Source organism: Agelaius tricolor, unplaced genomic scaffold (genome assembly GCF_023055355.1).
Source record: "Agelaius tricolor isolate 1412-34295 unplaced genomic scaffold, bAgeTri1.0.p SCAF_2, whole genome shotgun sequence".
NCBI classification, from domain to species: domain Eukaryota; kingdom Metazoa; phylum Chordata; class Aves; order Passeriformes; family Icteridae; genus Agelaius; species Agelaius tricolor.
The window spans coordinates 61,429,298-61,441,579 of NW_027269262.1; the positions used below are offsets into that span (position 1 = coordinate 61,429,298).

Genomic DNA, 12,282 nt, shown 5'->3' on the forward strand with positions numbered 1-12,282 from the left:
CAATCTCACTATGAGCTCATTGTACTGACTTCATTTTGCTGGGGGAAAGCAAAGCACAATCTCAATGAGATGCACCCTTTAAGTTTTACGAGCCCAATTTGATAAGCTGCAAGACTAAATTTTTCAGCATATTTGATATTATTAAGTTTTCCTTTACATCTTCTTAAACAATGTTCCCACTGACTTAATTACTGCTAGAAGTGATTCTATTTTCCAAACTAAAACTGTAGATTTCTGCTCAAATGTCCAGGAGATGAAGCAGAAATCCTTAGCATCCAACTTTGACAGCTGTGGTTTTAATGATTTGCCCAATACTGAAATCCAGTTACAGGGCAGAATAGAGATCCCCAAGCAGCACCCAGCTGCCTAAGAACATTTTCATCCTCAGTTTCACCCACTGATCCATTTCTCTCAACAAGTGGTATGAACAGTCTTCACCCCAGTCCTGACTCAGAGTTAGGAACACTGGATGAGGAAGACAATCCTGTGGAATATGTAATGAAATGCCAGTTAACAGATCCCACAGCTTAGCAACACTTAGAAGTTTGTCGACAGCAAAAGACTGTTGAATGTCAATTTTTGGTTTTACCATCACTTGTAGAAGAACTGCCTTCACAAATCTATACCCTAACAAGGTCCTTTCCAGACACTATCTTTGCCAGTTACATTACTTTGCTCTGCTCACTCCCACTTCAGCACCCCGACCTCCTCCCTCTGATCACTCACTTCAAGTATTTTACCTGCATTCTTCCCCCTTCTCTGAATCTACTTCAAGGCTCCTCCAGCAATACATTGAAATAAATTTCTGTGCCATCCACAAAGATCTTTTCCAACTCTGATCCCTATTTCCTACACTCCCTGGCCAGAGACTACCACCTTGCTCCCTTCTGAGCTACCTTCTGCTGCTTCTCCTAAGCCCTGTGCCTTGCACCAGAACAGCCAGACACATAAAGCAGCACTATCTGTATACATTTCCAGATACCACCAACCACCGAAAATATGCTGAAAATGTTTTTCAGACAGAGTCCATACTCCCCATGCAGAATAAGTATGGTATACATTTTAAGATGTTAAAAGCACTATCACTTAATACAATGAATTATCACATACCTTTGCTTTTCTGTTTCAGCCTTTATTTCCTCTGTAAAATGAAACAAAGGCATAGTTATAGAAATGGCATCATAAGCGCATTTATAAAATTAAATAACAGAAAACTACTGGATAGCAAAACTATTTAGGCAAACATTTGAAACCAGGATTATTATAAAACAGAAAAAACATGTTTACAGTTTCATAAGTACCTGTACTCTCCCACCTGCATTGACTGCAAACTGTATCATAATTACTTTGTTAATCTATATTCAAAACTGGATGCTTAAATTTGCATCCAGTCATGCCAGCTAAACATCATGTCCCTGAAATGCTTCTGTGAAGACACTGGCCAGCTCTTTTCACAGCTGATGTATATAGAAATAAGAAGGAAAACACAAATATTATTCAAACTATTAATTTACCCATAAAGAATATAAAACGTATACTGCTTGATAAATACATATTATACTGAAACACTACCAACAATCCACTGCTAGTTCTTAGATGAAATCTGAATGACCAATTATCACCCCTGGTTTTAAACAGTGTGAGATACCACAGTAATGACTAAGGGAGAGGAAAAAAGTCTGTAGCACCTCTATTTAATATTATTTTCAAATACATTATAACAGAAGGATGAATAGTTTGCAAACATTTTCAGCAATTTTTCAACTATACATTTTCAAAATAATTTTAAATTACTGGAACTAATTTTAGGAAACATCTTTGAGTCAAGACTAGTCTTGTCTATTCTCTAGTCATTTTGCACGCTTAAATCATAGGGAATTTCGTTAAGTCTAGGTTTTCCAGTGCTGAAGCAATACATACTTAAAATAAACCATATAGGATCAAGAATGAATGTGTGTGTGTGTTTTTAAAGAAATCTCAGGAGATCTATTCCAGTATCAAGTCCTGCTCAAACATGCAAAGCCATAATCAACTAAACCAAACACTATACTTTGATTTTTGTGTACAGGCCTTGAACTAGTGGCATGGATTGATTCTGACAAAAAATACACCAACTTAATCTTTCTAACCAAGCTCCCATGCAGCAAAAGCGCACTTTGTCTGCCTCCTGTCCTTCATTTGCCATTTCACATGGTCATACTGATTCACTTACGCAACACAGTTCTCATGCTCAGTATTTTATCACAAATCACTCGTAGCAAATATGTTTACTAACTCACTTTCTCAACATCCAGAGAACTGAACATATGGAATGCACATCACCTTAAAATCTGTATCTTACTTCTGGTAAGACTGATGGTCATGTTTACACTGAGAGGCTAGCAGGTCACTGGTTCATCCCAGAAACAGCTACTCCAGAAGCTGATCAAATCTGGGCTACCCAGGACTAGACAAACCATGCAAATAATTCTATATTCTAGACACTAAGCATTCCTCAGTAAGTAGCAATAATAAGACTTATGGTCTGCAATGTTTCAGTAAAGTATACCTTCCTCCCAATTATGATGACTTTTACTCACTTGAAGACAAATTCCTGACCAACAGAAAGGAGAAGAAACTCTCTTCCTCCCTTCCAGCATCTTCATACCTTCCATTATTTTACCTCCCACCTTAGCACTCACACCCAGGAACTCTCCTCCCTGAGATACGCTGAAGTCTGTCCATCAAACAACATTATCAACCAACAGATAAAAGAGAATGACTTCCAAGTTTACAGTTTCCAACAAAACTGACCAGAGGTAAAAAGCTTATACAAGTGTCATTCTAATTAAATGTTACTACCATTTCAAGCAGCATTGCCTAAGTCTATTCATGTGAAACCACTGATTTTATAACCTATGTTAAATAAAAAGAAAGGTTCTTACAGTGGCTGATATCAATTATTTTACAAGACTAGAATATTTGTAATTGCAGAGAAGCATGATATAATACTATTAGTAAAACAGCAAACTTGAACTTTACTTTTACCCTTGAGAATAGAGAAAATCTAATTTCTTTCACTGTCTGATTGCTGCCTCTGCTCTCAGAACACAAGTTAATCACAGTACAATTTCACGGTCACATATCAACTACATTCAGTAGGAAGCATACAAAAATTCAAGAAGCATTATCACCAGAAAACCAGATTATAATAAAGGTAACTAACAATTCCCATGTGAGGTAACTAATCTGTTAAAGACAGATGAACCAGAACAGTTACTGATGCATTCTTTTCAATGGGAAAAAGTAATCCCTGCAGAACTAAAAATTAGCTAGAAAAGAAAGATGAAGCCAGGCTTGACATAAACATTCCTTAATTTGCTCTCTCTCTCTCTCCAAACACACAACCAAAACTGCAACAAAGAGGATCTCAGAGCCAGAAAAGCTTATTATCTCAGAATCACCATTCATTCTGGGAGAGAAGAAATAAAGAGAATGTAAGATGCAAGAACAGGGGATGAAAACTGTAGGGAAGAAAACACCTTCATCTGTATTTTTTGTGATGTAAACACAGAATTACTATGAAAAACAGCTCAGATTACTCTTATGGTACTGAAACAATCACGCGCCCTAAAATGGAACTAGTTGTCATAATTTAAAAGTGCAGCAGAAATGACAAAATAAACCCTTTCTGAATCTCCCCTTCACACACAGCTCCAGAAGACCTCTTTACAGAATTCTGTGACCTCTATGACAGAATTAATGGAAATACACAAAGCTTTTACACACTGAAGCTAGAGCTGATCAAAGAAATATATTATTTTGCAGTTTTACAATGGCATGCATCAACCGTTTCCCCAAACAGGCAAAATGAGTCATGTACATGAGTTTCAACATCATTTTCCATTTCATCTACACCTTTACAGACCATCATAATTTCAAAGAAATCTCTGAAAACAACTAAGACCTTTGTTGTTGGCTTTGAGTAATTCTCTTCACAGTAGGTTGTAGATGGTGCTGGTTTTTGTGCTGGAAACACTGTTGATAATTCAGGAATGCTTTAGTCAAGCAGTGCTTACAGAGAGTCAAGTTTCAGTTAGTTACAGAGAGTCATTTTTTCAGTCTCCTACTCCACCCCATCAGTGAGTAGGCTGGGGATGCCCACCACAACAGCCAACCCCTACAGACCCCAGGGGTATTCCATTCCCCAGGGTGTCACACTCAGCAATAAAAAACTGGGGAAGGGTGTGGGTGTGCAGTTTCCCTGTGCTGCTTGGGGACTGGCTGATAATTGGTCACCTGGTGGTGAGCTACTGCATTTTTCTGCATCACATGTTTCTTGTGTTTGATTTTCCTTGTCATTTCTCCCTATTTTCCTTTTTTTTAATTAACCTGTCTTTATCTCAACCCAAAGCTTTTGCACTTTTACCCTTCCAGCTCTCCGATACAAGCCAGTGAGAGGCTGTGTAGGGCTTAGCTGCTGGCCAGAGATAAACCACAACAGGCATCCATAATTTCATTCTCACCTCTCCAGCTTTAATTCACTACTTTTAACATGATATTTGAACACTTTTCCTTACTCTCTTCAGACTGCTTACAGTTTTCAGTATAAAAAACCTCAAACTAGTTTCCAGTTTTCCCTCTCTTCCTTTAACACCTTATAACCAGCTAATCTCACGTGCAACTATGAAATCAACAAATTTCTCTGTAATGACTAACACCAAACAGCAACACCAAAATGGCCAAGCAGGTCAAGTAGGTGCTGTGGGCAGTACTGGATTGTAACACTGAACAAAACTCCAATTTAAGAATAATTCACTGTTTACCTCCTGTATCCAATTCAAAGTATGATTTAAACCTTAAGTACATCAAAGGGCATCTCTAATAACCTAAGTTTCAAATGGGTATCTTTAGGTATTATTTCCTTCTGGTTACCTAAATGTGCTGTCATACTAAGTGAAGTAAAAATATTCTAGAGTGATACTTTGGCAGAAGTCAAGGATAACATTCTCATCAAGTAAGGAATAACTAAAATGTTATCTTCAGGATTGCTACACAGAGCTAAATTCTATGATATCATCAAACTGTACATTAGGAAAAAGAATTCTTATGGAACTTGCTATTGGGAAAAATGCAAACTAATTAACATAAAGTGAAAAAATACTTTACAAGTTCATTATAAAATATGATGGGAGGTAAACCCCACACATCCAAAAGTATTTAATACATCTCATTCCATTTTTCCATTCTTGCATCAGAATTGTATTCAAGAACAAGTACATATTACATTCCCATAATACTGTATTCTAAACAACTGCCAGAGAAGCACACGCATTAATTCTTAATTCCACAAGAATCTGCACATCTAAAGCCTAATTCTCACTGTAAGCATCAGAATAAAAGCGCATTAAATATATAATGAATTCAAGACAGAAAGCAGTGGCATTTTAAAGAACTGTAACCATCTTAGGTAATCAGAAGGTAGAACTATCCAAAGCAGCACAGGCTGCAATAATTCAAGGAAACAAGTCAATGTTTGGAGTTCACATGACTTACACCACAGAAAACTACTGTGAGAAGGAAGCAATTTGCATTCAATTCTTTCAAGTCAAAGCAGGTGGATAAGATCCAAGGAACAAGCAGTGAAGATGAATTTAAATTACACCACTATCTATATTAAAAAAAGGTGAAATCAAATTATAGCATTAAAGCTTTGCTTGAATTGACTTCGCTTGCATTCTTCCATCCAAGTATTCTAGTGACTGTCTCCGGTATCATACAAAATATTGTGGCAAACAAATGTTTTAAAGACCCCACATTTTCCCTCATTAACAATATGGAAAATACTTCTCCATTTCAAGGTACACAAAAACGCTGTAATATAAACCTAGAAATTCTTTATTTATTTGAAAATAACTTCAATTATCTACACCCCCAACTATGTAATAAGATTATTACACATATGGTAACAGTTTAATTAAAAAAAACTACCAAGTTTGAACTTACAGTAGTAAAGCCATATAACTATGACAGGGACAAAAAAACCAATTTCTCCTTCAAAGAGAAGAAATTCCAAACAGATCATGCTGAGTATGTTCTTTCCCAAACTGGGTTATTAGAATATATTTCTTAGGAAATATCTCAAACTTACTTCATTTCTGGATATCTGTTAGCTTCAAGCAGAGTTGAAAAATCTCTCGTCTATTCAGCTAAAGTACTAACACCCAAAAGGGACTAACAGACTCCAGGAAAAAACCTAAAATAATTACATCTAAGTAACCCAAATAATGGAACTGGAGAAACATACAGCTGTTTTTAACTCAAGCTCCACTATCCTAAAAAAATTATAATCCAGAGATGCCCACTGTGGGCAATTTTTGCTAAGTCAGTACATTTAAGAAAAAACAGTAAGTTTATGTCAAAATACATGCTGCAAATTTAGCACTTGCTTTCACCCAAACATTATCCTTAACATCTAAGCCACTTACAGATCATCCACAAAGCTTAAGATTTGCCAAGAGACAGTGTCCAGAGCACACACACAGACTTTACTGAGGCTTCCAGCTGACCACTCTTCATGCTCCCATAGAGCCTTTGTGCCACTGCCTCTGAACTACCCCAGTTTCAGTCTGTTTCTTTACTAGAAAGGAATGAAAGGAAACATACTAAGGAGGTATGGAGAACTGTCCAGCCCAGATTATGATATTTTCCTTCCTATTTAATTTTTAACTGCAGCAGTTAAATTAACTCCTAAGAGGTGTAATTAACTTCATGAACTTTTAATACATCTATCTGCAATGTCAATGGAGTATCAGCGTATGCAATAGCAAACAGATAAAAAAAAAAGAAAGTTTTATAAAAAGCCCCATTGGGATCTCAAACCAGCACAGAATAATTAAATGGTTTAGTTTAACACTGTACTAATCTATTCCCCTAGATTAACAAATCAGGTTGACCTGCCTAAAACTGGTAATAGTGTAATGAAAATTTGTTATAGGAAGACAGTACTGAAATGATTAGTATTTTGGGTTGCCTGCAAAACAAACCACTCATTATGAAAGCTGAAATTGTTTCTTAAATGGAATTCCCAAGATACATATCACAGCACTATATCTTCCTCTAAATCCTATAAATAGCTTTTTCCATCATACCTTCCAGGATGAACAGACATCTCCCCTTCCTTCCCTCAAACCCCCTTCAAACACAGTCTCTAGAAAAGGTGGACAAAAAAACCCTATTTTTGGGAGTCCAAGAACAGGCTGATAATGGCAGTAGGGTGCAGCTTTTCTTCTGTTTTAATCCAGATAACCTAAAGAAAAATGGGATTGGAAGAAATGCAGATGCAAGTACAAGCACAATATAGCATCAAAGTGTGAATTTTACCTGCATACATTCTCTTCATTGTAAAATATCATGAGTGTTCCATCCCTTTAAAAATCCCTGAGCTCAGACTTTAGCACAGGCCTTCAGTGAGAGTTTATTCACACATCTGTAAAACTGCTGGCTCTTGCTGGCATTATTTACACCTTTTCAGTAAACTAAGTTTCCTCTGTCTGTAACATTATAGCTCACACAGCTACGGCACAGAAAACAGCAAAGTTCTGTACATATTTAAGAAAATCACTGCTGTGGTCTCATTTAGCATATATATAACAGAAAATAATTTCTGTACAAATAAAAGAATCTCAGGAGTATATTTGAACACTTCCACTTGCTTTCCATTCCAACATATTACACTTTTGCAATTTCATGTTTACAGGTATCCAAGGAGTAACCAAGGAAGCAGGTTAATTTAAGAAGCAGCATTCCAAACAGCAGTTATATTTTGAGTCTGATAACTTTTGATGAAATTCTGTATAAATCCTCCTCATTGTGCTCTACAAAATCTTGAAATCCTCTAATCAAGTGAAATGCTTCCTTGGTGAGAAGTCATATCTCATTATCTTTGAAAAACATGGAGGAATAACCTTGAATCATGTAGAGAAATATTTACATATACATACACATGAAGTCAAAACTCAGAAGTCACAAACACTGACTTTGGTTTGACATGCTTCAACTTTAGATGACACTAACTCCTTTGAAGAGTGCTAATACAGGAAAGGAACAATATCTGTTGTTATTTCCCATGCCCTATTTTCTGATATGCTACAGATTCACAGCAAATCCTGTCCAAGTGTTTCTCTACTTTTATATCTGCACTTCAAAAGCTGTTATGTCTCATGCTCCTTATTGTTTTGGTTTTTTTTAATCTTTGAAGCAATCTTCTCTTTTATTCTCAGTTTTCTTTTTAGCCATTTTTAGATGGCACTAATACTAGAACTACAGGTTCTCCCCAGCCCTGCTCACAATATACCATTCAAGAATATGCAACTCTGCTGTAAATTTAGAAACCTGAATGCACAGCTTGTCTTGGTTCAGTCAAACTTAGTACCTGCCCCTTCAGTTTATTACATATGACATTTTCAAATACAGAATCACTGGCAAATTATACAAAAGCAGAAACTACTCTAGTGGCCTTATTCTGCTTAAAATTAATTCAGAATAATTCAGTCCACAGGGGTTTTATAACTGGATTTCCTGTAATAATCCTTCTATTTGCTAAACCAAGTTGAGACTACTGTCAAGTTGCTTCTCTACTTGAGGAGCAGTGACACACATATAGGTCACACATTGCCAAGGATAACTGAACACTGGTCATTCTTATTAGTATTTATTTTCTAACATGTGGCTGAAAAGCTCACTTCCTACAGCAGTAAATCTCTGCTTCCCCTCATTACTATATGGGTCATCCTTCATTAAATCTATAGCAAACTCCCAGCCACACCCAAATTTGTGTTTTTTTCTTAGATCAGTATCAAAGAAGAGAAATAGACTTTTTAAACAGTTACAAGAGGATAGTCGTGCGTATTTAGTTTAATCAAGCAGGGCATACCTTTCAAATACCTTGTGCCACCCTTCGGCACCTCTTCCCACAATCTCTGGGAATAAGTTTCATGCTCAGAACTGGTGGTACAAGTTGCTGAAAAGGTCCATTAACATAAAAGCAGCTTGGTTGCTTACCAAACAGTCACCTAACCAGACTAAAAAAAGGATCTTGCCTAGAGAGACAGTTTTCCAGTGTGCTTTAATCCAGTCTATCTGAGGGTGACCACCAAAAAAAATGGTTCCTCCTATTCCACTGTGTGTGCATATCTGCATTCTCCTTACACAATAGCTACCAAGGCACTGCACTTAAATAGCCTGACAATTTTAGTTTTCATTAGGTCAGAGAGCTATTTCAACTCACTGTAGATCTACATGACCCTGAGTTGCCATACCTCATGTGCATCACATGTTTTGGGAAGGAAAAGCTGGAACAGAATTGCCCATTGCAGCGTACACCAAAAAATGCACTGGAGTAAATATACTGCAAAAGGTCTACAAAGTCTACCCACTATGTCTCATCAACATTAGTACTATTTTTATAATGAAGTAAAGTTTCGACAGGACAATAATGTTTCTTTATCACATAAGGGGGAGAAAGCCTGCATATTCTTCTTCATATTCACAATGTGCATATTCTTCTTCATATTCACAATGTGTATAGTTTTTCTAACTCTTCTTTCTTACGTCACACATTAAAACACTTGAGTCGTGTAAATTCTGTTTCTATAGGCTACAACCCCAGCAACACAGCAACAACTATTCAAATGGAGACGGGGAGCACATTTTGAAAACAGCATAAACTTCACGTGGATATTTTTGTTACTTTTTTGTAATTCTTGCTACTTAAAGAAAGAAGGTAGCACACATGTGCTACGCACACAAATGAGTCAGCTACAACTCAGAACAAAGAAAGACTATTCAGCATGAAAAACTTACTATAATGTTCAATGTTCTGAACAGCAAAAAATAAGTTACTACCTAACATCTCTTTCCTCCTGCCTGCATCATCTGTATTAAGTCAGTACAACTGTCTTGCACACCTGCAACAGAACCGCAGATGGATTTCACTAGTTAAAATGTAACAAAGCAAAACCAGATTAAGAACATAAATATTGATTATTAAACTTAAATTTTAAAAGACTTGTTCAAAAAAAATCCCACAACATAAATGAGTTCCTACACCTGGTTTTACCATGTTGTAAAGGGCAGGATGGAGAAGAAAACAAATGCTTTACCCAGTATTACTGCTACTGCTGGGGAAGTACAGGTTTTTAAGTTACAACCGATTGGAATAACAGAACAGAAAATGAAATTCAACATGTAAACATGAAAATATGCATTGAGGGAGGTAATTTATTTCTTTAGTAAAGAATATGACAGAAAAAAATTTTGCAGAGAAACACCAAATAAGACAGATCTCCTACAAGAGTTTAACAAAGGGCACACTACAATTATTTAGGTCCAAATAACTACAACTTAAAGAAAAAGCCATTTCAATAAGTGCAACAGTATACAAAAAGATTCTTACCAGTATCTCTCATAAAAATAGCACATGCTGGACTAAGAAAAGCAAGAATTGCAAGTCTTTGGAGACAAACAGACAAAAAAAAACCTGAACAAACCATAAAAAGCAACTTCTCTGCCTCAGGAATTGATTTTTCAAATACTCTTGCAAAGAAGCATAACTGACATTTAAGCAGCATACAACAAGGTAAATGAAACTGACTACAATGATAAATTCTGTAACATAGTGATTATAATCAGCATAATTCTTGTCAGAAGCGAGACTTTATTTACATCACCTCAGTCAATGCAACCCGACATTACAAAGCACCCTGTGTTAATTCCTGCAAACACTTGTAACCCCCCTAAATAGAGTTAGGAATCTACTAATTGAATTAGGTTTCAAATCCAAGGGAGGGGGAAAGGTTAAGCCTCAAAGGATGACAGAATTTAATGGTCTGAAATAATACATAACTCCACCAGTCTCTATAGAATAGTTCATGCAAGATAAGGGGACTCAACCCAACTCTCGTTTACCTGAATCAACTGATGGCACACGTTATTTTGTCAGCATATTCATGAAAGAGAAAACAGAGTGAAAAATCAGGACAAACAGAAATTCTCAACAGTGTATCCTGCAGAGAGACTTAGTACATCCAGTCCTCCTATCAATTTTCTCAAGCATTCATTACTTCACTTGATTGAGTATTTGCTCCAGTCAGAAGAGCTATAGCTTGTGCTGCATGCCAGAGCAGGGCTGCAGACACTCTCTGGGCATGGTGGGTTTATGCTTCCTCCAAGCCACAAGGAAACCACCTCTGTTGTTTGAAATTGTGAAGCATGTTTGCCTGTTTCTAGAGAATGTGAGTCATCAATAACTCTTGATTTGCCACAGCAGATTGATATGTTGCTCTGTGAAATTTTGAAAAGTCAAAAGCAAGCCTCAGTTCTTCTGCAAACTTAAAATAATATAACTGACTACATATGACATTTCTGGTAAAAGCCATCAGACAGGAAATGTATTATCATGTCCTACAGAGACAACAAGCTTGTGATAATGCAAGCTTGTGACTTTTCATATCAAGCTTGGCTTCCCCTCTTTCCATGAGGGGAAAGCTGAACAGCTTGGTTTCCATCACTCTTAGAATCAGAAACTCAAGCACATTGCTCTGCTTGGAAAAGTGTGGGTTTCTGTCAAAAATAATAATAATTAAAAAAAATAAAATAAATATATGTATATGTATGTCAGAGATGGAAACAAACTTTGCAGACAGAGATTACATTTGAAGTAGGGACAGCATTTTTAACCAATTCATTTTCACGTGCCTAATAAAGCTTATCTGAAATGAAATACATCTAGAACAAAATCCCATGATTTGTATCTCATCTGAAGGACACAATGAGCTTCTCTCTGAAGATCATCTTTAAGTTTGACCTTTAAGTTCAAAGCAGGCAAACATGAGCAGTCTAACTAAAAAAAAAAAAAAAAAAAAATCAAAGATCTGATAGTGTGAAATAGTCTCACCCCTGTGCAATGTAATTGCTGGATTCTTCCACCCTATCCATCCCTGTAAGAGAGAAATTTCTGCACACTCACTTGAAGTCAAGCAATGCAGTAAATGGAAGGCTTAAGAGAAACATGTCTCTTAAGTATCTGACTCTCAAAGTGTAATTAGCATTTTAATTGTTTGCATTTACAACTGGAAAAGTATCCCAAACATTCAACAGAACCTACATTTAGAACCACAAAATGTTGCATTCCAGCTAAGACTCAGTTTGATAGGTATGGTGTTTCTCCCTGCATGTTTTCATGCATGCTGTCTGCCTGACCTCTTATAAAAGCCAAGTTGTCACTGCAATTAGGAGCTGAGG

At 36.5% G+C, this 12,282-nt stretch overlaps 1 protein-coding gene across 1 annotated transcript in view; it reads right to left on the reverse strand.

The window, feature by feature from the left end:
- The window catches only part of ARFGEF1 (ARF guanine nucleotide exchange factor 1), an 85,030-nt gene that overhangs the window by 57,242 nt on the left and 15,506 nt on the right, over positions 1 to 12,282 (reverse strand). The window contains exon 2 of the mRNA XM_071420539.1: positions 1,111 to 1,141. Within this exon, the coding sequence (XP_071276640.1) occupies positions 1,111 to 1,141 (31 nt within the window). The remainder of the gene's footprint in view (positions 1 to 1,110; positions 1,142 to 12,282) is intronic.